The sequence below is a fragment of the Schistocerca serialis genome, chromosome 7 (genome assembly GCF_023864345.2).
Source record: "Schistocerca serialis cubense isolate TAMUIC-IGC-003099 chromosome 7, iqSchSeri2.2, whole genome shotgun sequence".
NCBI classification, from domain to species: domain Eukaryota; kingdom Metazoa; phylum Arthropoda; class Insecta; order Orthoptera; family Acrididae; genus Schistocerca; species Schistocerca serialis.
The window spans coordinates 611,009,974-611,036,318 of record NC_064644.1 but is presented as its reverse complement, the minus strand read 5'-3'; the positions used below and the strand labels follow the sequence as shown (position 1 = coordinate 611,036,318).

Sequence of the window (26,345 nt, the reverse complement as noted above, 5' to 3'; positions counted from 1 at the left end):
TTGTACAATAAAGTCACTGCTTGTCTGATGTCTGCTTTTTACTAATGCGACCCAGAAGGAAATTTCAGATGGCGATTCTCAAGGACTTTAAAGGTCAGCTCGGTTTTATGAACTCCGAAATTTTTTAGTCTGTCTTTGCCATCTGAAAATGAAAATGGTGAAAATGTTTTTTTTTTTTAAATGCTTAAAAATTAAGGTGCGTATTATAGTCCATGAAATATAGAAACTAAAATATGATAAAGAAAGACACTGATGGCTGTTAATACATTAGAATGTCTTAGATTTTCATTTACTGTAACACAGTGCTAAGATGTCTAGTGCATAAGTAGGACCTAGTTCCAAGAGCGCAACAACTCGAGCGTTCGTGTGCTCCGGCCGCTGACCGGTCGTGGCGTGTGTGTTTGCTTCCATCAGGTCTACACGCGCGATGAAGAACGTGCGGCACAGCACCAAAGCTGCCGCGTCTAGGCCCAGAGGGAACGCCACTCGCGTTTTCAAACCTTCGGCCTGTGGAATAACTGAGAAAGAGCTGCTGCCGGCGCCCCGAGGCAGAGAATGTCCGCTCTCGTCATTTTCTGAGTTCTGCGGTGAGCTCTCTCTCGGTGTGCTACTCTGAGCGCCGGCAATGGCGAGGCGAGTGCTGACGAGCGACAAGGCGTGTCCCGGCGAGGGCGAGCGCCGTGCTGTTGTCAGACGTACGCCGCCACGTCCTGTGGGGCCCGCCACGGGACAGCCGGTCAGACAACTCAGCCGGTGACGACGCCGGCGCGGAGAACTCGGCCTCCCCAGTAATGAGGAGCGGCGGGAAATGGCCGCCAGTCGTATTAGTCTGCGTGCGTTGTTTGCGCGACAAACAGTGCAGGAGGGCGCAGCCGAGCCGGGCCGAGGCCGCAGGGGCCTACGGCGAGGCGTGCGGCAACTGGCGCCGCTGCACTCGCCAGCGGCGCCGGAGTAGCTTGCGTTCCCGTCACTTGTGTCTGTACACGTGCAGTTCTGCCGGGGACGGTAAACGTCTCGGATGATCAGGTCAAAGTAATTAACATTCTCTTGACAAAATGGTTATAGGCTAAGCATCGATAACAAAATAAAGTTATCCAGGGTCGAATAGGAGATGCTGTCCGAGGTCTCAGTACGCACTCAATTATGTGTATAATCAACTCATCCATTCCGGGAATAGAGAATCTCGACGACTTTTGCCTGTTATCGACAATGACATCGGCATGCTATCGATCCTGGTAATTCCAAGATTTTCTAGAATTATATGGATGCGTGGTGTCTGTTTTTTCAGACGTGACAGAAAGGACAGACACCACACATTCATAAAACTGATTCGCGTCGACGGTTCACGAATCCACCTTCTTCGGTGCGGATGCACAATTACGTCTGATATTCTGCGGGAATGTCGAAGTGGTTAGCACGTAGGACACGGAGCGTGGATCTAGGGACAGGCTGCGGTAGGTGGGAATACGGGTCGGACGAGAGGTGCACCGAGACAGCTGGCGCAGTTGCGATCAACACTGACGTCCCTGTGGCTCAGTGGCAGCCGGCACGGTACTTCAGCGTGTTCGGTCAGAGGGTTCAACTGCCCTCTGTAATAAAAAACTGAGTTAATCCATTAACAACCAACTTCAACGGATGTCTTACAACGTCCACTCCGAGCAGATTCAACGAACAAAAGCGAACAAAATGAGATTTAAAAAAAAGTGGTTAACGCAACTGCCTGGTAGGCAGTAGATCCCCGGTTCGAATACCGGACAGGCTCATATTTTCGTTCTTCGCCACTGATTCCACATAAAGCCCCAATGCAGCTTACATCAATAGTCCCCTCCTTTTCCTTCCCCTCCCTTCAGTTTACATATAGCTTTCGAGAATGTGTTAATTTTAAGACTGAAGTCAGATAACAAATGAAAATAAAATCTTTCGTTTCCATAATTACAAATTAACACTTTCCGAATTTTTCCTTTACTTGTACTGTTATACATTATTACTTGCCAAATTTCGTGATCGTAGGTCAACGGTAAGTAGCCTGTAGATTTTCACGCGGGAGTTAGCGAGCATCAAAATATGTTACATACATAGCTGCATATTCCAACTGAATTGATTTAGAAGCTTACATTTAGTTCACCGCCAAGAAACTTAAGATATTAATTTGTAACACAAATTTCAACTTGATACATATACCCGTTCCCGAGAAAAAAGGGTCTTAACAGATGGTGTGACACTCAGACAACGGACAACAAATGACACACACCTTGATTTTTACCACATTTCATTATTCTGTGTCAATGGGAAGATCCTATAGATTTTGATGAGTGAGTTTGCCAGTATCAAAATGTGTGACATAAATGGCCCTACCTTTTTATTGCACTGGGATAGTAGCTAACATTTATTATACCGCCAAGGGACCAGTGACCTGGATATCTAACATAACTTGATACGTCCACTCGTTTTTAAGCAGTCGTACGAACGGACAGACAGGCGGACGGAAGGACAGGCAACAAAGTGATGCTATAATCGTTCCGTTTTAATCGACTGAGGTATGGAACCGTAAAAAGGGGTACAGTCTGTGGTAAAATTAAGTCAGTGTTACTATATCCATGTTAGGTCTTGTGAATTTCACGGCCGTCAATGATTGTGGGTGAACAACGCAACCACATTTTAGCCTGCTTTATTTCAGTGCCATAACCGGTTTCGAGCTATCACGCCCATGTTTTATCCTCAGTCTGCATTTTTGAATGGTCGATTGAAAGGTTATACCCGGAGATGAAATGGAGGAGGTGGAGTTAGAGGGGTCGTTTTGATAATTGGAGGATCGGACGGATAGTGAGAAGAGCAGACGTCTCGACACTGAACACGGGATGGGAGATTTTGGGTTGTCAGGTATGCATGCGAGTAATTGACTGGTAACAGAACGCAACTGTGGACTATGCCAGCAGTTAGATGATATGCCTGGAAACCTGCGAACCTCGTATTAGTTTAGTTCGTCAAGAAATACCGTAAGACTTTCTCAAACACCTTGAGTGTACAGCAAACCAGCGTCTGAATTCCTCGCTGGGGAACCTGTAGGGAAACACAAAGCCGATGTCATACATCAACTTCGTCATGCTGAGCAAATGTGGTTCCGCCAAGATTTTGAACATAATATCTCTTTGCTGGCGATGGACGAAGACATGTCGATGGCAGAGACCATAGGCATCGTCTATTTAGCGGCTCCACCAAAGGTGGCAACAGCTGGTATGCTATGTGACAGTCGACTACACAAGTAGGTTGCCTGGAGAACTTCGAAAATGGCGATAAAACCTGCCCCGGAGAAGGCGAAAGTCAGTTCTCTTCGTCGTCTCACTCTACAGTACTGCCATGAGACTTTGCCTGTCGCAGCACTGCTTGAACGCAGGTGATAGAATCGGAGACATTTACGCCAGATAGTGTTACACTGATCACCCAGAACATTGCGACTATCGATATAAACCCGTCCAAGCGGTGGCAGCGCCACCTGGCGAGGAACGACTGCTGGTCAGACCCACGCACGGTGGCTGCAAGCAGTACCAGTGAGCGTGCCGTCCCTGTACAGAATGGGAAGTCGCGCGAGTTTGACTGAGGGCAGACTGTGAGGGCCCGGAGGCTCGCCACGAGCATTTCGGAAACTGCACGACCTGTCGTCTGTTCGAGGAGTGCTGTAGTCAGTCTCTTGACGTTGCAAAACCGCCGTGAAACCACGCCCAGACGTCGTCGGGTTGGGCGGCCAGCCCTCATTAGACATGTCGGACGTCGTACGCTGGGAAGATTGGTAAACAGGACAGGCGTCGAAACTGTAGGGGAAATGACATCACATTTTAATCCTGAGCAACTACAAGAGTGCCTGAACACAAAGTATACCGAACATTCGTAACGATGGGCCTCCGCAGCCTACGACCTACGCCTGTGCCAATGTTAACGCCGCAATATCGCAAATTACGAATGAAACAGGTGCGTGACCGTTGGCACTGGACATCGGCACAGTGGCAAAGCATAGCACGGTCTGATCAATCCCGATATCTTCGTCTTTCACGGGATCGACTCCTTACCACCTGAACTTCGCGACGGAGACAAGCTGGTAGCGGCTCCTTTATACTGTGGGGAACATTCCCGTGGACATCCGTGGGTCCACTGGAGCTCGAGGAGGGCGCCATGACGGCCAAGGACTATTGTACACTGGTGATCGATGTTTCCAGACGCCTGGGGCATTTTCAGCAGGATAATGTGCCATGTCAGAAGGCCAGGAATGTGACGGAGTGGTTTGAGTAATACAGTGGTGAGTCCCATTTGATGTGGAGGACCCCCCAAATCGCCAGATCTGAACCCGATCGAAAACATCGGGGCTGTCATTGAACGTGGCATAAGAGCTCATGGCCCCCCTCCCCGGAATTCGCTGGAATTAGGTCACCTGTGTGTACAGATGTGGTGCCGAGTCCGTCTAGAAACCTACAAAGGCCTCACTGCTTCTATGCCACGACGCATCGCCGCTGCTGTCCGTACCACAGATGGACATTGGGTATCTGGTCATGAAGCTCTAGCTCATCAGTGTATGTGGTACACTCTGAACTTCGTGACATTTTTATCGAGTGTCGCTGAACTTCTGGAACTTCAGGTGCCAGTTCTCACTATTTCTTCTATTTCCTTGTGGAATTTAGTTATTTCGGATACAAGGATCCGGCGATATAGGTTGTATTACGTGACGGTCAGTAAATACTGTAACTGAAAAACCGTTTATTTTATGAAGCTTCGATGCACGTTTTAACTGCATGCCAGTCAGGGACTCGAACCTGCAGCCTTGACCTTTTCCGGAAAAAGATTTACCGGCTGCGCTATCCTGGCCCGACTTAGTATCTGCCCTCATAGTCGCCTCTCTCCTACCCTGGAAACTTCACAGAAGCTCTGCTACACCCTTTGTGGGACTAGCAGCCCTGAAAGAGAAGATACTGCGGGCAAATAGCTTAGCCACAGCCATTGCTCCCGACATGAATTTTGACTCTGGAGTTGACTGTGCGCTGATCTGAAACCTCCACGCAGACCAAAACTGGAGAGAAGTAGTGGATGAAACTGTAAGGGCGGGTCTTGCGTCTCGTCAGGTTAGCTCACAGTCCATACTGTATTTGCCTGCCACAGGCAAAGGGATGGGTTCAGAGTCCCGGTCCGACACGCAATTTTATTCTTGATTTAAATAACGGGACAGTGCATACGTTTCGTGTTTTTTCACGCTCAGCCCGACACATTTCGAGAATTTGTTCTCCTTACAAGATCAAGTACTTGTATAGATATTTTATGCGAGGTTTATGTGAAGGTACGTTGTTCTGCTGCCTCTCTTGCGCTAAAGTCGTCTCTTTGCGGTTTCATCGCAATCGAAAAATTGGACAAAGTATCTTGTGTTTTTTTTTTTACGTGCTAATCTTAGAAAATAGTATTTTTGTCTGTCCACCCATAGATTTTGTGACGCCTTCATTATGCAGAAACAAACACACATACAAACCGTCACTCGCACTATTTGCGAAATCAGAATATCTATCTATCTATATCCGAATCCCGCTCCAACTACTGCCGGGTCTGGGTGCTGATGAGTCCTCTCCATTTGGCTCGGTCCTCCCACCACTTTTCTTCCTCCACCTGCTGCCAGGTCACACCTCTCCTTTCTACAGATGTTCTTACTCCCATTTTCCACCGTATTCTTGGGCGCCCTCTAGGTCTTTTCCCATCCATCTTTAGTTCTTCCATAATTTTGGGGAGTTTCTGCCCATGCATCCCCTTAACATGCCCATACCATCTTAATCTCTTCCTTTCAATTTCTTCTCTCATACTTTCTTGTTTGAGGTCCTCTCTAATCTCTACATTCTTTACTCTGTCCATTCTTGTTTTTTCCTTAACTGCTCTGAGAAATTTCATTTCCCCTGCTTGCAGTCTGCTCCAGCCCCTTTCTGCCAATGTCCATGTTTCTCCACCATAGGTGACAATAGGGATGTAATAATTCTCATACATAAGGCGTTTTGCTCTTTCTGAAACTTCATTATTCCAAATCAGGTGTTTTATTGTTTGGTAGAAATTGCCTCCCTTCTGTAACCTCCTATTAATTTCGTTCGTTATTCTTCCATCCCTAGATATTTCACTCCCTAAATAAGTGAAACTTTCTACCACTTTCAGGGGTTCTCCATTCAAGGTAATATTTCCGTTGATTCCTTTCTCACTTCCAAATATTGCTTTCAAAACGAAATCAGAATATGATATACCATAACTGGGCTTCAAAAAGAGTTTGAAGTTTCAAATCGGCGCACACTCCGCTGAAGGGTTCAAAATGGCTCTAAGCACTATGCGACTTAACTTCTGAGGTCATCAGTCGCCTAGAACTTAGAACTAATTAAACCTAACTAACCTAAGGAAATTACACATATCCATGCCCGAGGCAGGATTCGAACCTGCGACCGTAGCGGTCGCTCGGTTCCGGACAGTAGCGCCTAGAACCACCGACGGGCGGGTAAAAATCTGTTATGTTTATTTATTGTTGTGAAATGCGCAAGCGATCCCAGTGTATCGAAGTCGTAAATGCCACTAGGCACCACATGACATCTCTGCGATATCCACCGTCTTTTTTCTCACGAGAGAAGTGCGTGGCCTTCGTCGGGCAGAACTGCATGAAAATGTGCTTCAACACAGATCGCTCACGTCGGAAACAGCGTTATCATCCAGTACCATGCAAAACTGCCCTTATTGTCACGAGACACATCTGAATGACCACCTGTCGAAGGTCTAAAAGAGAATTTTTGGAAGCGCGAAGAAAGAAAATATCCGTATAACAGGACTCAAAAAGACACACTTTTAAATGTGGTGGCTTATTTCTGTATTTCCCTCTGCTTAAAATACTTACATTATGTGAACAACAAACTTTTTCTGCTGACGTGATAGTGGTTCTCACCTATTGGGTGTGAGATTTCAATGAAGTTGAACAGAACAATTGTAAGTAGGCTATTTAGGTTTTTATGTTGGTAACGTCACGTAGCGCTCTGTACGAAAATCACTGGCTGTGCTGTGTGCAGTCTGTGGCTGGTTGACATTGTTGGAATATTCGCTATTGTAGTGTTGGGCAGTTGGATGTGAACAGCGCGTAGCGTTGCGCAGTTGGAGGTGAGCCGTCGGCAGTGGTGGATGTGGGAAGAGAGATGGCAGAATTTTGAGAGCAGATGATCTGGACGTGTGTCCATCAGAAAGAGTAAATTTGTAATACTGGATATCATGTATGATGAATTTTGAACATTATTAAGGTAAATACATTGCTTGTTCTCTATCAAAATCTTTCATTTGCTAGCTATGCCTATCAGTAGTTAGTGCCTTCAGTAGTTTGAATCTTTTATTTAGCTGGCTGTATTGGGGCTCGCTGTATTGCAGTAGTTCGAGTAACGAAGATTTTTGTGAGGTAAGTGATTCGTGAAAGGTATAGGTTATTGTTAGTCAGGGCCATTCTTTTGTAGGGATTTTTGAAAGTCAGATTGCGTTGCGCTAAAAATATTGTGTGTCAGTTTAGTGTTGATCAGAATAAGTAAAGAGAGTAATGTCTGAGTACGTTTTGCTCAGCTGTTTGAAAATAAATTAACGTAGAGGGTTATCAGAACAGTAATTCATTAATTTTTCAAAGGGGATGTTTCACAATATGCACACCTGTCCAAAGACACTTTTTCACATTCATCACCACTTCTTCATTTAAGCAGTTGTAGTCCTCAAACGCCACACTAATTACGCTTCCAAACGATGATATTGTTATGTCATTGCCTGTCTTTTGACAAGGAGATTGTGACGTCGTAAGACAGGTTTGTAAATTGGTGCGGGTTCAAATGGTTCAAATGGCTCTGAGCACTATGCGACTTAAATTCTGAGGTCACCAGTCGCCTAGAACTCAGAACTAACTAAACCTAACTAACCTAAGAACATCACACACATCCATCCCCGAGGCAGGATTCGAACCTGCGACCGTAGCGGTCGCTCGGTTCCAGACTGTAGCGCCTAGAACTGCACGCCCACTCCGACCGGCATTGGTGCACGAGGTTGAATGTATAGAACAGAGCGAAGTCAAATAATTAATTCGCCTCATGATACCGATCACATTCTTTACACTCCAACCCACGACCGAACACTTACAAGATGTCTTCTTACTGTTGTCGTGCGGTTTGCACAACTAGAGAAAGTTCTTGTTGGTGCAGGTGCAGGAGGCGCCAGCAGGCACCAGCTGCGTTTCGCAGACCAGTGGTTCTTATCACTGTTTTTTGTGATCAGTGATTGATATTCTAATCTTATTTTTGTGGGCGTTCTGAGTGTTAAGAGGTCACCCATTTACGATGTCATGATAACCTCTGGTGTGACCGAACCCAATCGTCAATTATCCTTACTCCACTACATCAGCATGTCACTCTCTAGGTACTGCATTACACACAGCTCAACTCCCCTCTAGAAAAAGTTCGACGACTTGTACGCACGTCTGAATGAGTAATTAGCATCGACACTTCAGCCGTGTATTTTTTTATTCGGTTAATTCGCCTAGATTGTTTCTCTAGGCAGTACTCAGTGCTTTGCAAAAGAATTTTCGTTTTGAGGAAAATGGATCCTTTCAGCTGGAAGTATCAATGAAATTTCAAATATCAAGAGTCTAGGAAAAGGTAGATTGCTACTCACCGTAAAGACAACACGCAAAGTTGCAGACAGGCATAATTAAAAGATACTTACACTTCATCTTTCGGCCTCAGCGACCGTCGGAAAAAGAGTAAAACACTCCATTCATTCACACAAGCAAGCATACCTCACGCACATATGGCCGCGGTCTCTTTCTTCGACGAAGGCTGAGGTGGAAAACTTAAGTGTCTTTTAATTGTTCCTGTCTGCAACTTAAAGTGTTATATTTACGGTAAGTAGCAATCTATGTTTTCCAGCATTATTTATATTCCCACCCGGAGTTTCTATTGTTTAAAATATCAAATAATTACTTCATTACCTGTAGAAGTCTCGTTGCTGAACGCTGAACTGGCACATAAATTGGTTTGACAATGTATACGGTCTTACTGTTGTCGATTGACGAAAGAGTGTCCCTAGTTAATGATATGGGTTTAATAATACATTTCTGAACAATATATTCGCACATTGCGAGCAGAATTTTGGTGATACGACAGAGGGCACACATTTACTATATAATGAAGCTAGGGTTTTCATCTGGATCGTCTCGGCACCAGACCACCACACGACGGAAATACTGAAAGAGCTTTAGCTTTCAAGCACGTTTCAATGTCCCGCCAACGTCATTAGATATGCTCATCTTTCGGAAAGAACTGAATGGAATGCCCTCGAACTTAGCAGAATCCTCTATTCGGGAACTGTGAAACGTAAATTCCGGTAATGATATCCGCAGCACCATAGCCTATGTACATGTCAACGAACTACAGACACAGAAAGAAATTAATTTCGACGATATCAGACGCGTTAATAAATCTAGAAAACTGAGGAGTACAGTGTGAAGAGAGAGTAGTCCAAAAAATGGAATACAAAACATGCATTCGACTAACGAAAACTTTAGTTCTACGTCTGCATGCGTACAAGGGAAAGAAACATGAAGTGCGTGGAAGAGGGTACTACCCATTCACCATGGATTAGGGTTCCTTCCCGTTCCACTCACGTCTGGAGCGCACAAGGAATGATTGCTTGAATTTCTCCTCCTCAGCCGCAATTAGTCTGATCTTTTTTAATGACCCATAAGAAAGCGATACGTCGTTTGTCTCTGATGTGTTGACAGATCCCTCACTTAATACTGTGTCTTGAACAAACACAGACAGTGCGTATGACTTCATAATCTAAGGATTGTGCTGGGAGTTGTCCACAATGTATTTTATATTGCCGTCTTATGCATTCAGTTACGAAACTCAGCTGCGTACATAACAGCTGCAACTCCCTAATTTGTCTCATTATATAAAAGTGCAAAAGAATCAATATTTCATCTGTGAACACTACGTATATTGAAGTCTTTAATTGTAGCAATTGTTGGTTTTCTGTACGTGTCAGATCAGATTCTGTTCCATATATGGTTGAGAATTCGAGAACTTTAATTTTCTATTAACTGCACATATACAATAAATTCACATAATATGTCGACTTAGACGTTAAACTTTATGATTAATATGTTGAGATAAAATAAAATTTCCATCATGGTCAAATGCATGGCAACTATTCTATTACTCTCTGAATAAAGCAATTGTTCCCGATCGCAACTGACGTGTACTTACGCCGTCAGACATCCTTCAGGAAACACCAGACCACGGGGCAGAGCCGACCCACTGGTGCTCTCCTTCGTATTTATATTTTGAGGAGACCATACGCCCCTCCCCCGTGTTTGCTTCAGCGGGTGTTTGCCGCTCTGAATCACATGTGTGCTGTTGTCGCTACGCGATTCACGCACGCACTTTTATGACAGGATTAACGTTGGCTTCACAACAGTTTTTCTTTCCTGGTGTCCTCTCGCCAAACGAACCATACTCCTTGCCGAGGTGTGCTGACTTGAGTGACAGATAGCCGGTAACGTAGGTGCAAGCATAACGTAGGTGTACCTGCGCAGAAGCAGGACCGGCCTGTGGTTTATGACGAGGGCCAGCAGTTTTTGATGGTCACAGGAGCAACAGTGTGGATGACTGACTCACTGTAACATTGGCCAAAATAGCCTTTCTGCGCTGGTACTGCGAACGGCTGAAAGCAAGGGGTAACTACAGCCGCAATTTTTTGCGAGACGGCTTGACGATGAGGACTCCAACTAGGGTAAAATATTACGGAGGCGAAATAGCCCCCATTTGTATCTCCGAGTGGGAACAACTTAAGAGGTTCTCGTCATCAGGGCAAACGAAACTGACATTCTACGGGTCGGAGCGTGGAACCTGGTAGGCTAGTTGGAGAACTGAATAAGGAAAGTTGATTGGTCGAGAATTAAAGAAGTTCGGTAGGAGCAAGAACATGACTTGGGCACAATACGAAATGAAAAATGTATAATAATGCATAAGAAAATAGAAATTAGGGTAAGTTACTATTAACAATATAGTGAACGAATTATCGTAGCCAAGACAGACACGAAGCCAACCAGAACCACCCTAGTACAAGTTTAAAAGCCGTCTAGCTGCGCAGATGATAAAAATATTGAAAGAATTTGTGATAAGGTAAAGGAAATTAGTTGAGGGAGACGAAAATTTAAATGCGATGTGTGGCTGGAATTCGGCAACAAGAAGAGGAGGACAAGGAGATTCACTTGGAGAACATGAACTAGATGAAAGAGTGATTTAGCACAGCCCATGATTTTATAACTGCAAATGCTTCGTTTAAAACTCATTAAAGAAGACTGTATACCAGAAAGAGACCTGAGGACATTGAAAGATTTCAGCTTGGGTTTGTAATGCTAAGATGTGGAAAGGAGAATATTAAACTGTAAGGCATTTCCAGGGGCAGATGTGGATTATGACCATAATTTATTGGTTATGAGCTGCAGAATAAAACTGAAAAACAGGCACGAATTTGAGGAGATAAAATAAAGGCATAAGTTATATGCGAAAATCTTTCTGATAACTCTTACAGAAGACCTCTTATACTGCGATTTCTATGCTTTTAATTTTTTGTGAAGAGATAGTATGGACCAAAACAAGAAACAAATTGTCTGGTGAACATCGCCTCTAGATGGCATATGTTAACAACTATGTGCACTTCTTCGGTAGATGTGTTTCACATGAGCAAAGGTGAACAAGTGCTTATAGCTCATAAGGTTTGCGCTTTAGAGTCCATGTTTGCCAGACAAACTTTTCTTGTTTTGATCCATGCTATCTCCTCTCAAATATGGGAAGCTTCCTGTTTTCTCAATAAAGATAGTTGTCCTACTTTTTCTAGACATTTGAAAGCGGACTTCGTCGTATGACTGCGGTACCTCGTTCGGTTTCCTCGACACAGTAGTTTCAGTTCGGATGAAAACTACGTGATGAACAGTGAGTCAAGGTAACAGTGCCGCGGAATCCGTGTAAATGAAAGCCACCACGAGTGGAACACCTGTTGCTGCGTCCGTTGGTTTAAGGGCGCCCGCATGACTAGCTGGCTCGCAATGACGACGTATCGGACCGACCTGATAACGATGCGTGTACGGTACTGCAGCGCCTACAACGCGAGTGCTGGCTTTTAAATCCTAGCGGTTGATGTTTCCGCTGGAAGTCTACAATGACGAAGACATGAGGCAGTGCACACGATACCGTTAACGAGCGTCGGACCGCCGTAAGACGGATTCGACAGAACATATCTTCTGCGGTGCGTGTCCGTTTAGAATGTATTGAATTTTCTTCGGAGCTCCCATTTAAGTGCAATATCCGGTGGCTAAGGTACTTGTCCAGAAATACATGTCATTAGTGATAGCCGACTGGCGGGGAAGTGAAAGTTGCCGGGTCTGACTATTGACGTGTGACTAGTGACACATCAGTGTCGAGTGAGATTCATTATCAGCACTGACACGATTCGTATTGTTATATTTGTCCGTCTTCTGCACCATCTACAAAATCCTTGCCTGTGCTGCGCTCACATCTATTTATGTTTGGTCGAACGAACCGATTTACTCTCGTAGGAAAAATTCATAGAGGGAAACACCAACTAACGTTTTCTAAATGGATATGAACCACACAATTACCGAGGTCATGGAGTTAAATGTAGGATAAAGCGGCACAACTAGAAATGGTATTTCAACAGCAGCGAGGCTGATACATCAGAAACTGTCAAGATCAGCTTGACATATCAATATTTGCGCGAGCACGCGCACACACACACACACACACACACACACACACACACACACACACACACACATACACACAAAAGCCACTGATTTAAGAGACAGTTGATTTGTTGGATAGAGACCGCTTCTGTCGTTCGGGCGAACCGAATAATTTAGTGGTGTTTATAGTCTAGATGATAATCGGACACCCGTAATTACAGACCTAAATCAAAAACTCGAGTGGGCATCTTAGTTTATGAAATTTATTCCAGAGTTAGTGGTCCGCAGCTTAATACCATGTCCGAGATAATAATGAGGCTCGAATAACAAACAAAATTCTATGGAATATTTGTTTACTAATGTCAACCAGCACAAAGGAATAGAAAAGCAACTGGAATCACTCAATAGAGGAAAGTCCACTGGACCTGATGGGATACCAATTCGATTCTACACAGAGTACGCGAAAGAACTTGCCCCCCTTCTAACAGCCGTGTACCGCAAGTCTCTAGAGGAACGGAGGGTTCCAAATGATTGGAAAAGAGCACAGGTAGTCCCAGTCTTCAAGAAGGGTCGTCGAGCAGATGCGCAAAACTATAGACCTATATCTCTGACGTCGATCTCTTGTAGAATTTTAGAACATGTTTTTTGCTCGCGTATCATGTCATTTCTGGAAACCCAGAATCTACTATGTAGGAATCAACATGGATTCCGGAAACAGCGATCGTGTGAGACCCAACTCGCTTTATTTGTTCATGATACCCAGAAAATATTAGATACAGGCCCCCAGGTAGATGCTATTTTTCTTGACTTCCGGAAGGCGTTCGATACAGTTCCGCACTGTCGCCTGATAAACAAAGTAAGAGCCTACGGAATATCAGACCAGCTGTGTGGCTGGATTGAAGAGTTTTTAGCAAACAGAACACAGCATGTTGTTATCAATGGAGAGACGTCTACAGACGTTAAAGTAACCTCTGGCGTGCCACAGGGGAGTGTTATGGGACCATTGCTTTTCACAATATATATAAATGACCTAGTAGATAGTGTCGGAAGTTCCATGCGGCTTTTCGCGGATGATGCTGTAGTATACAGAGAAGTTGCAGCATTAGAAAATTGTAGCGAAATGCAGGAAGATCTGCAGCGGATAGGCACTTGGTGCAGGGAGTGGCAACTGACCCTTAACATAGACAAATGTAATGTATTGCGAATACATAGAAAGAAGGATCCTTTATTGTATGATTATATGACAGCGGAACAAACACTGGTAGCAGTTACTTCTGTAAAATATCTGGGAGTATGCGTGCGGAACGATTTGAAGTGGAATGATCATATAAAATTAATTGTTGGTAAGGCGGGTACCAGGTTGAGATTCATTGGGAGAGTGCTTAGAAAATGTAGTCCATCAACAAAGGAGGTGGCTTACAAAACACTCGTTCGACCTATACTTGAGTATTATTCATCAGTGTGGGATCCGTACCAGATCGTTCTGACGGAGGAGATAGAGAAGATCCAAAGAAGAGCGGCGCGTTTCGTCACAGGGTTATTTGGTAACCGTGATAACGTTACGGAGATGTTTAATAAACTCAAGTGGCAGACTCTGCAAGAGAGGCGCTCTGCATCGCGGTGTAGCTTGCTCGCCAGGTTTCGAGAGGGTGCGTTTCTGGATGAGGTATCGAATATATTGCTTCCCCCTACTTATACCTCCCGAGGAGATCACGAATGTAAAATTAGAGAGATTAGAGCGCGCACGGAGGCTTTCAGACAGTCGTTCTTCCCGCGAACCATACGCGACTGGAACAGGAAAGGGAGGTAATGACAGTGGCACGTAAAGTGCCCTCCGCCACACACCGTTGGGTGGCTTGTGGAGTATCAATGTAGATGTAGATGTAGAAACAAAAGCAAATATCTGATGCATGCAGTTATGGCTGCCATTAGTGTTGCCATTACACTGTTACTCAAAAACGAAAATACTGTGCCATATGAAGTAATTCAGAGCTGTCAGACGAATAGTTTCTGCCGTTAAACAAAACAAGAAAAAAATGACCAGTAAACATGTGTTCTAATGTGCATATCTTAAGAGCTATCAGCAATTGTCCGTCTTTGCCACTATGAGACAGATCTGTTCTACTGGTCAAGTGCTCTTAGCACTTAACGTTTGCATTTTAGGACCCATGTTTGCCAGTTAATTTTTTCCTTTACTGGTCCATACTACTTATTCCCAAAATACGGATGCAAAGAGCTTGCAGCAGAAAATGTCCACTGTCAGAAGTATCAGACCAATTTTCCCTTGTAATGTTCGACACAGTCGTTTCAGGGTCGCGGTCACTAACGTCAAACTGATGCAACTACTCTACACCATCATACTCTAAAAAGTTTGTGACATCGTCACGGAATTGTCCTTTATACACAGTGTGCTACAAAACAATACTGACAAACTTTGAGGAATGTGTCCTGAGGATCACATTCATGATAGGAACCCGTGTCTGGAAATGTTTCCAACGACGCTACAGACCACCAAAGTCATAGGCGTCGGCGCCTGCCAGTTAGATCACCCCTTAGACAGCAAACGTAACTACATTTTCTCATCTAGACCTTTCGTTACGTCACCTTTCAATAATTTTACATGAGTTTCTCAGCTAATCATTAGTTCTGTTCAACAATTACACGCATCAGGATGCGAAACGCAATACGACTGCTATGACAGCGTATGGTTTGCCATACGCTGAACAGATAGTCCACATGAGTGTGGACGTTTTCTCCTTCCACACTATCGCACGTTAGTGGCAAGTTCCCGTGTTATCGCGGTCGGTCACCGGTGCTTCCTGTCGGATAACATTTATGCCCGCGGGGAAGTCTCTAAGCCCAAATTCATTGCGTTTAGCTTCGCACACGAGGCGTTTCACTACTTCTGATTTACAGAGGAAACGTAGTCTAATTTCTTAACCACTGCTACACCTATCCCGAAGACTGAAACTTATATTCGAGTACTGGTCATGCCATTTCATTCCTCAGTCATACAAGAGATGTTAGATTACCGTGGTAATTTAATGCTAAAGACACAGCACAATCATAAGGAAAACTACGTTGGTTAGGTACGAATGCCGATAGCTACCGTATCTGTATTTAATATGGACGACTGTTTACAATTGGCAAGCGTTACGCCGACATACGTAACATTTGTAGACCACTAAAAGGTAACGAGTTCATTAAGTCTGTAGCGTCCCGAAGCCCTTGTTCATTGCATTCAGGCGGTTCAAAACTTATATCTCCTCGTCCAGATTTAGGTTTATTGCGGTTTCCCAAAATCGCTTAAGGTGAATGACGAGTTAGTTTCTTCAATAAGGACACGACCAGGATACTTTTGATTACTCCTTCCAATCAGACTTTGACCTCTGCGTCCAATAACGGTACGTTAAAATCTGATCTTGCTTCTGCCCTTCAACAGGCGATCTGACTGCAATGTTTCTATGTGAAATGACTACATAAAACAAATGTAATCAACATTACGTCGTGTGTTTATTGAGTATCTACTCAAGAAACACTTGATATCTTATCGTTTATTTTAAAGCTGATTTTGATGAAGTGAGAACAAAGTACGCTTTGAGAATAGCCGAACTGAGCCTCTGTGACATTTCAACTGTGTATGACGAACCCAAGTTTGGACTTTAACACAAATGAGTCCGTTTGATGCTTTACACCAGACGCATGGAAATAGCTACGTGGTCGCAACTGCTGAGCAGTGAAAAATATAAAATGAAAGGACATTCTAATATAAGAAAGGACAGCCAATATGGTATATTATTGTAATTCAAAAGATTTATTCATCTCTGGACCTCACAACTACAATAGTGGAAGAAATTTTGGCAATGTACTGGAAGCTCAGCTACTCTTCTCGACAGTAGAATGAAAAGCAACAATCCAAATCGCAAATTATTTTGGTTTTGCTCGTAGTGATCGATTTAGGCAGACCAAGAACACTTTACTCAGAAAACATGAGGAGCTACTGTGTAATAGTAGAATGTATCAGTGACGGATACCTTACGGTATTACAAAGCAGCTCGTCTTGGTCAGATGATGGCTATTTTAACAGAAACCTGCCAACAGAAGCAAAAGTAAAATAAATGGAAATTTAGATTGCTACTTTTTATCCTTATAAGATATCGTAGTCGCTTGTTTTTCGGTGCCTATGTCTTGCGACCCCATATTGCTGCCAACATACACCAGTGGTTCTCAACAGTTCAAGTTATCCCTGAGTGAAATCAGTGGTAACCTTGTACCCCCCCCCCCCCCCTCCCGTCTCCCGCCCCCCACCCCTCTCGTATCATCGATATACATTAGCGGCCAACTTAAAATCAAAAGAATTTTCTTGGGACACTTTTCGTTTTAAAATGACGAAAGATAAATGACTTTTAGTTTTTGTTGATGTTCTTTTAGCCCATTAACTACTGAGTCGATTGCTACTGCTTACTTTAAACAATCTTTTTATAAAGCGATGAAGCAGTTCTCAGTCCATCACGAGTACTACTTACAACTCCTCAGAAAAGAAAGTTAACTATCCAAATTGATGGTAGACAGTTGCTTCCTCTGCTCCACTCCTCTACCTAAAGACATTTGCGTGAGCTATACCCCGCACTTCTAAATTACAATATATGGACTATACTTAGGCTTACTCTTTCTAAATCACTTGACTGTAGGACTCATTACTTTTGAAATGACAAAAATTTTAAGACTTCATTTTGCCAAAGCATTGTATCTGACAACTTTCAGTTTCATTATTATTGTTGTTTTTATACAGAGTAGGCCTTACAATAGAATAGTAACTATAACATAGTTACGTTATGCAATTCATTAGTTCGTTTATTCTTGTGAAGTGAATAATGAAGCAATTTCTGGTCTATTGCAGCAACTTATTACAACATGAGGGGGCCTTTTCAAGAGATATTCAAGCTTACGTGATATATAAGTGTCAATTCTACCGTCATAGATACAGTATACTGATTATCCAAAACATTATGACCACCGGCTTTGTAACTTGTTTGTCCGTTTTGGAAAGAAATACACCACTGGTCTGTGTATCGGGGATCCGACTGTTTTTGGATGTACGTGGCGTCAGACATCCACGCGCAGGTGGTGTAATTCGCGTAAATAATGGGCCGCTCATTTCAATACGCGGTGACGGCGGCCGATAGCGATCCAGATGGGTTCCGCATGATTTACATCAGGCGAATTTGGTGGCCGACACATCAACGTGAGTTTACTATTACGTTCCTCGAACCACTTTAGCGCGATTCTGAATCCGAAACAGGGACAGTTGTACCGCTGAAAGATGACATCGCCGTGGGAGAAGACATCAAGCACAAAGGGATGCGGGTGGTTCGAAGTTGTCAGCGTGTCTTCGATTACTGTCACAGGCCCCATGCAGGCGCAGGAGAATGTCTCCCACTGCTGCAAGTTTCGAGCCCCTCGATGAGGGCGTTTGTGGAGACGACGACCGACCTGCAGCAGCAGACACGTGATTCAGCCGAAGAGCCGGCAAGTATACACTGATCGACGGTCGAATCCCTACGGTTCCGCGCCCATTGCAATCGTAACTGACGATGTCCTTGAGTCAACATGTAAACACGTAGGGATGATGTGGTGCGGGACTCCTTGAACAATGTACGATGAACGGAGTGCTCCGAACCACTTTTGCGTGCATCAGCGTTTTGCTTTTTTGCCAGAGATGCCGATCTATCCTACTTTACGGAGCAGACAAGCCTCCGAACTCCACGTTCTGCCAAAGAGTCGTGGACGTCCAACCATTTAACGCATAGTGGTAGTTGGACTGTCCTTCTACCTCTATCCGTTGATACACGCGACAGTAGCACGTCGACATTCGACCATCTTCGCCGTTCTCGAGATACTCGTTCACAGGCTCTGCCCGTTGTCAGAGTCGCCTGCCTCAGTGGATTTCCCCATTCTTCAGCCCATGTCTTCGCTGGCGTGATCCCCATCGGTGTCTGCTCCGCTTACGTGTACACTCGTTACCCAGACACGCCACCAGATGTCATCGAACGTCGGCGTGGGCAGTGCTAATTGTGTTTTAGCTCATAAGCGCATATCTATAGGAAGCGGCCTGTATAAAGGAGATGTTCATACATTCGTTTGACAAACTGAAATCCCCATCACATCGTGTCATACAATCATGGTAGAATTTGACAAAAAAGAAATAATAATGATACAAAAAGTAAAAAATGGCCAGGCGTGAGTAGGACGTGTTCCGAGGGTTCCGTACAAACTTAAGTCTGTTTATATAGACAGTTCATCCACTCTGCAAATCGAGAATCTCTCTGATTTTTGCCCGTTAGCGACATTAATGCTGGCAAAATATCGGTCTTGGTGATTCTAAGACACTAGAGAAAGTTTTAGTTTCATGTTACAAGTCAGATACGAAATGAAAATTTTTGTGTGTGTCAAGTTATTAAAAATGCGCAGTTTTACGACTTTTTCCTTCAGCTGTACTGTGAAACCCTGCTTCTCGTCAAATTCGATGATTCCAGCTCAACTGAAAGTACTCTAGAGGCTTTGATAAATGAGTTTTCGAGTATCGAAATCTGACACAAATGTCAGTATCTCCTGATTGCATTGCCATAGTAGCTAACGTTTGTTACACTGCCAAGGGACCATAGACCTTAGCATGTGTCATAAATTTTAACTTGATATGCCAATCCGTTCCTTAGAAAAATGGGTCTTAACAGTTGGAAGGACATACAGACAGACAGACACACGGGGAGACGCAGAACAAAGCGATTCTACCAGGGATCCGTTTTCACTGATTGGGGTAGGGTAAACAAGCATACGTAATTGTTGGTAACCTATGTAATCAATATTACAGTCTTACGAAATGCTGGTAATGGTAACTCAATTTTAAAAGTCATTTAATTACAGTCGAACCATTTTGTTTTTACTCCTGAGAAAATCACCGTTTATTCGTCAGGATGTAACAACCCTCAGGTCGAGAACACGGGATTAGGCACGACGGATGTGGAGCTATGTCCACCTGGGGAAATCTCCCAGCAGACAGTTCTCTGTCGGCTTCGCTTACCGGTCGTGGCTCGCGCTGGCTCTGGCGAATGAGACGCGACAGGCGCTCCGTGCGCTGCGAACAGGACAGCGGCCTGCGCGGGGGCGGCGGGGGCGGCGCCGCCTGCGTGCGCCACGCGTCTGCGCGCGCCTTCACGGCGGCCAGCTCCACCGCGGGCCGGGGGGCGGCGCCGTCGGTGTCGTCGAAGCGCACGCGGCGCCGGGGGCCGGAGGCGGCGCCGGGAGCGGCGTTGCCCAGCGTGGACAGGGGCACGGCGCGCGACACCGTGGCCTCGCCGCCCGTGGGCGTGCCGCCGAAGCACTTGAGGTTCATCAGGTCGCCGATGCTGCCTCCCGGCGAGTGAGGCGCCGATCCGGTTGCCGACGCCGCCCCCGGGCGCAGCCTGGCCAGCGCCGGCGACAGCTTGTCCAGATCGGGTAGACTGGAGCGGCGCCGGAGCGCGTGCCGCGCTGGCTGGTGGTAGGTGGGGGGCGGCGTCGGAGGCGGCTGCGGTGACTCTGGCGACGGGGGCAGCGACGACTTGAAGGCAGACATGCCCGCCTGCAGCGGGAAGAACAACGCCCACTGCGTCGTGTGCTCCTCTTCTTCCATGGCGCTCTCCGACGTCGCTGATACGACTCCGGTGTCAGTGAGACACGTGTACGCTGGACGGCTTCAATTTCCTCACAGCCTTGTATTCGGACGTTTGCCAATATAATTTCCACTGTAGCGTGCAACACTCTTTGGCGGGTCTAGACAGCAACAGCACGTAACCAAATTACTCGCACGAAGCTGCTGACGTCACTTTTGTTTTATTTCATGTCATACATTCATTCCGATTTATCAGCAGTAACAGACATGAGTAAGCGTCTACAACGGTTCTCTAGAGATACTTCTTGGGTTCCTACTTCTCTAGGTTCAAAACAAAACTACAGTTCCGTAGCTCTGGTATTTCAGTTTACGTCCTGGAGTTCAACAGGTGGTGGAACGCTGCACTTTCTGTCCTAGGAACAGTCGAACTAACGCTCTCGAATTTTGTCACTATTCTTCGGAAACACAGTAGTATCTGAGTCACAGTTTTCTATGGCCAACCGTCAGATCACAAATATGCTTCTCTGTCACAGATCATACTTCCAAGAACATTGGCTGTCATTTACCGGCACACTATAATTCACATTTAGTCGAAGGATAATGGTTTTGTAAGTTGTCTTTCTTGAAAATGTATATGAAAAACACTCCTCTTGCGTTCCTGTTAATTTACGCTGTTGGATGTAGAATTCCACTGCCAATTTTCCCACGACAACTACTTCTTGCTCTCACTCTGGTATCTGACACGATGACCAATCCAATCACAACACTCAGAACCGCAATTTTTAGTTAGGAAAGACCTGAAGCTTCATCGCTCGTAGCTACCGAGACTGTCGTAGGAGTGACATCTATTGACAAAACAATTAAACACCTCTAGCAGTACAGCGAGTAACTTGGGATTCGGCAACGTTCCACGCTCAAAGGTGGACATACAATCGAAGATCGCAGATGTATGTACCACTATTCGCACTACGATCCCGACTAATATCTCACTTCCTAGTCGTCAAAATCGTAGTTTTATGACACATACTAACACACTTTTTCCACTGATGTATCCCGCAATGTTGTTCTACGAAGATGAAAGAACGTTACGATATATACACACGACACAGTCTGACAGCGGTGTGACGTCACAAAACACTGCTCTTGCGTCACTGCTTATGTCGGTCGCCGAGTGCGGAATTGCGCTGCTCGACGCTTCAACTGCTGCACAACTGCCACCTGTTGCTCGCAGGCCGGCTTCTGACACACGATGCGCAATTCAGCCACCACTCACTCAACAGTCGCACGGACCGAAGACAAGTGTTGTAAAGCGTGACCGCCACTAACTACCGTCAATGTGACAGCGACGACACGTATCGGTGAAACAGTTAACACGGAAAGTGTAGCAAATCACTTGGTGATTCTGCAGCGTTACATGAGACGTGCAATCGAAGGTCGAAGATATAAATATCCAGTATTCGCACTACGATCCGAACTGTTCTCTCACTCGATACGAGTAACAGTCGTGGTCCTTTGATGCACACGACTAACCTGTCCAGCAACGTCGTTCCCCGAAGGTAAGAGAACGTTACAGAGGAGGAACGATTCGCAGTTTGAGGTGGGAGCGCGCGGCCGTCCGCCCTGTGCTAGCTGCGTGCGTGTCGCGGGGCGACTGAGGCACGCCGTGGCCGACGCTCTGCTAACACGTGGCCGGCGCCGCTGCCGCCTCTGCCTCTGCCACGAACTCGCGCCGCGCCGCCGATAACAGGCGCCGGCCAGAGCCCGACGCTTATCAAGGGCCGCTTCCGACACGGCGCCCCGCGGGGCCCCCCCCCCCTCCCCCCCCCCCCGCTCCCCACCCTCCACACTAGCAGCACCCTTCCCTTCTCGCGGTACTCCCGCCTCGTCCAATGGCGACAACCAGATTGCCGCGACTTAACGCTCCCTCTCTACCATCGGATACACACACACACATACACCAGACAACGGTTTCACTGAACTCGCTCTGGCCCTACTGTAAGGGTAATAAGTTGTGTAGCGAAATGGTCAGCACGCTGGACTTTTATTCGGGAGGACTACTTTTCAGATTCGCAACCGGCAAGTGGTTTCCCTAAATCGCTCCAGACAAATACGCGGATGGTTCCTTTCAAAGGCACGGCTAATTTGCCTCTTTATCCTTGAAACAAATGGAGCTTGTGCTCCGTCTCTAACGATCTGGATGTGCACGGGACGTTAAATCCTTTCTTCTTCTTCTTTTCGTTTTACCAATGAATCTCTTTCATTTATTTACTTTCACGTTTCACACCCCGTATTTACGAGGTTTAATTTGCAATCCTCCTCTTCAGTACGGTCTGAACTGCGATCGCAGTGGAAGACATTACTACATTGTCATTTTAATTAATAACGGTGTCGTAAGTACCAAAATGAAAAGAAAAAAATATTTCGCCGTTTCCTATTTCAGCGGGAGGAGGGACAGGACATGGGTGTCAAACTGGTATTTTGACGTGGGAATGAAATGAATGATCATCTGGTATTTTCATTTATCAGTTTTCAGGAAAGCACTTCTATGGTATTTATGATTGCAAATATTTGATACTTCGGTAAATTCCTAATGAAAAGCTCTTTATCATTATATATGTTTCGCGTGACAATCACTTCGAACGTCCTGCCTCTGATGCAGTGTGGAACAGTTCGTGCACAACGCAATGTTACATAGCAACAACATGCAACAGATTCCACTGTTTCTGTGAAACCTATAGTGTGACACATCCGAGGTATGGAACTTCAATAATGAAAACTATTTATTTACTAGGGCTTGCTGCAAAATAATGCCTCCGATTTCTTTTTTATTCCGAGAGACCTTAAAGCTTTTAAATCAAGCGAACGCTTTTACCATTCTTCATCTTTATTCTTCGTGTCTACATATTTACTCCTCAACATTGTCTTCCTGACAACGAACACATTTCTCCCCATGAGAGACCATTTCGTCGATGCCACCGCTGTAGACGCTGCCGTCGCCACGTAGTCAGAATCACTACCTGCCCTATCGTCACTATCAAAGTGAAGTGCTCGAAGGTCTTTTGCAAACACATGAAAATCGGATAGGATTCAATCGGGGCTGTACGAAGGACGGCGGATGGCAGGGTAGTGACAGGGGAAGGCGAGACGTCGGGCCGCAGCGCTCGTGTGTGGTCCGGCCGGCCGGCGCAGTCAGCACTGCTGGGGGACGGACCCTCTGCACTCCAGGCCCGACTACACACCCGCACGTCTCTCATGCACCGACCTAATTACCTCGCGTGCCGCAACGTTGCACGGTGAAATTGGGAGTCCTATAAGCGGCAGGGAGCTGAAAATACGTAGACGCGATTGGTTCGCTGATTTGGGGAGAAGAGACCGAATAACGAGGTCATCGGTCCCGTCGGGTTACGGAAGTAGGGGAAAGGATGCAGGCCGTGCCCATCTGAAGGAACCGTAGCGGCATTTTCCTGAAGCGATTTAGGGAAATCACGGAAAATTAAATCAGGATGGCCGGTCACAAGTTCGAACCGTCGTGCTCCCGAATGCGAGTCAAGTGTGTTAACCACAGCGCCACCTCGCTCGGCTGTACAGATGAAGAATAAATATGTACAACTTTAATAACGTTTGTTTTATTTTAAAAGCCTTGAGAGTTCTCCATAAAAATTAGGAGGCGCTACTTTTCAGCACGCCTTTGTACAACTTGTACAAAATACGTTAGTGGTGTCTGCCAGATACAGACGCCGCACTAACGTATTTCAAGTCAATGCCAAGACAATTTGACGAGAAAAGTAAGTAAGTGTCTCCCTACGTGGGGATGACATTGTCGTACGAGACACTGGGACATATGGAAGTTGTTGTCTGACCGTGAGGCGTGCAGGCGTGCGCGGATAGCCGAGCGGTTACGACAGTGGTTCCCACCCTTTCTTAGACCACTGCCCCTGAGTGCAATTTAACTGCCACTTCCGCCCTAATCCATCCCGTACCGTCTGTTGCCCCCCCCCCCCCCTCCCGTCCACCGCTTTATCACCAACTTAAGCTCCTAACGAAACTGTGGAATGAAAGGCGTTTCTTTTAGTTTGTGTGTGTGTGTGTGTGTGTGTGTGTGTTTTGGAATAAATGGCGGAGGAATCCATGGTGCATCGCAAGTGCTACTCAACTCCTTTACAGATAAGAACGTTAATTACTATCCACAGTGAGGGTAGATACTTGTTACAAACCGTATTTAGCCTGCATTACTACTCTCCATCGAGACACTTGCTTCGTCTGCACTCAGAAGTCCCATTTAAAATCCATCAACTTAAAATGTGTGCAGTACACTTACTGTTCGTAAATCATTTGACTGCTGAGGTTCAAAAAAATGGTTCAAATGGCTCTGCACTATAGGACTTAACAGCTGAGGTCATCAGTCCCCTAGAACTTAGAACTACTTAAACCTAACTAACCTAAGGACATCACACACACATCCATGCCCGGGGCAGGATTCGAAAGTGCGACCGTAGCGGTAGCGCGGTTCCAGACTGAGGCGCCTAAAACCTCTCGGCCATCCCGGCCGGCTGACTGCTGCGCTCCTCATTTCTGAACTGGCAGAAATTGGAAGACTTCAGGCTGGTAATGTTTTGTGTCTGACCACAGCCATGTGTACAACACTATAGTAGCCCTTATGTACCTACTGCTGTGTCGTGCTGCCAATTAATTCATTATCTGTTTCGAAGCGAGTAATGAAGCAATTTCTGAACTACTGCAGGTACTATCTACAACTTGGAGAAGACATTTTCTTCAGATATTTAGCATTTGTTACATATATATATCTGACTCTTATCATCAGCGATGTACGGGAGAAGGTACAACATATGTGTGTAGTGGGTGCACTAGGAGAGGAACCTGTAACCTCCACCGCGTTAATGTTTCTAACTGAGAAAAAGTTTTTATTGCTAACTTATATAATCAGTATTAGAGTCTTACAAAACTGTGATAACAGTAATGACCTTTTGAAAATAATTAAGTTTCTTGACTGAAAAAGAATCGAATGGTTTAGTCTTTACTCCTCAGAAAATTTCACTTTACCTGTTAGAGGATGATTAGCCTCAGGTTGCGAACCACTGCACCAGGACGACCGCTCCCGTCAAGCAGAAGATCCGGGTTCGAGTCGCGGTCTGTTCCGCGTGTTTTGGATAGCTATGGTGGTAGCGTATTCGAAATTTTCCAACGCACTTAATGCTTAAACAAATATCAATACATGTTTCAAAGTTTTACAGTCCTTGAAACTAATAAGCACCACTGTGTACAGAGCGTTGCCAGAAATTTGCGACTCGCAGGAAGTCATTAGTTGTGTCAGACGTGCCGGTAGTTCGAATGGAGTTGTAGAAATCGCTGTAACAGTTCTGAAGAGAATGCCACGAAGGACTTCATTTCATTTGGGAATCAAGTTGAAGTCAGAAGCGCTTGAGTCTGGGGAGTGTGGTGGTTATCACAGCATTTCCCACCCATCAATCGAACAAATTGATCAGAGCTTGCGCCATACGCTACCGAGCTTTGTCGAGGAAAATGATGGGTAGGTTGTGGACAAAGTACCTCCGCTTCTTTCTCCAAGCTGCTCGTTTTTGGAACACAACCTGCGAATAGCTTGGAGAAAGAAGTATTTTCATCCTCTGTTCATACAAGGGCATTGTACTCACACAAACCTTCGACTGCAGGCGGTTCATTGAATGATCGGCGAGGATTTTGTTGGCTTTCTTTCTGTTTTCTGTTAGTTCTAGAAGGTAGACCAGTTACGTTACATAGACTGTGTGGTAGAGCAGAAGACCAAACTCAGTTTTGTCTCACGATTTTAATAACATCGCCTTTTCCGTCAATGGTACACTCGGATTCGTTTTAAAAAAGGTCTTCAGTAGAGGAAGTGGATTACCAAAAAAA

The 26,345-nt window shown here is 45.4% G+C and overlaps 1 protein-coding gene across 1 annotated transcript in view; it reads right to left on the bottom strand.

The window, feature by feature from the left end:
- Positions 1-21,556, bottom strand: part of LOC126413294 (caskin-2-like) — a 28,511-nt gene extending 6,955 nt beyond the window's left edge. The window contains exons 1-3 of the mRNA XM_050083194.1: positions 20,058-21,556; positions 19,866-19,967; positions 2,996-3,060 (exon numbers count right to left, since the gene is read on the bottom strand). Coding sequence (XP_049939151.1) covers positions 2,996-3,060; positions 19,866-19,967; positions 20,058-20,456 — 566 coding nt within the window. The 5' untranslated portion in view covers positions 20,457-21,556. The remainder of the gene's footprint in view (positions 1-2,995; positions 3,061-19,865; positions 19,968-20,057) is intronic.
- Positions 21,557-26,345: the final 4,789 nt, after the last annotated feature.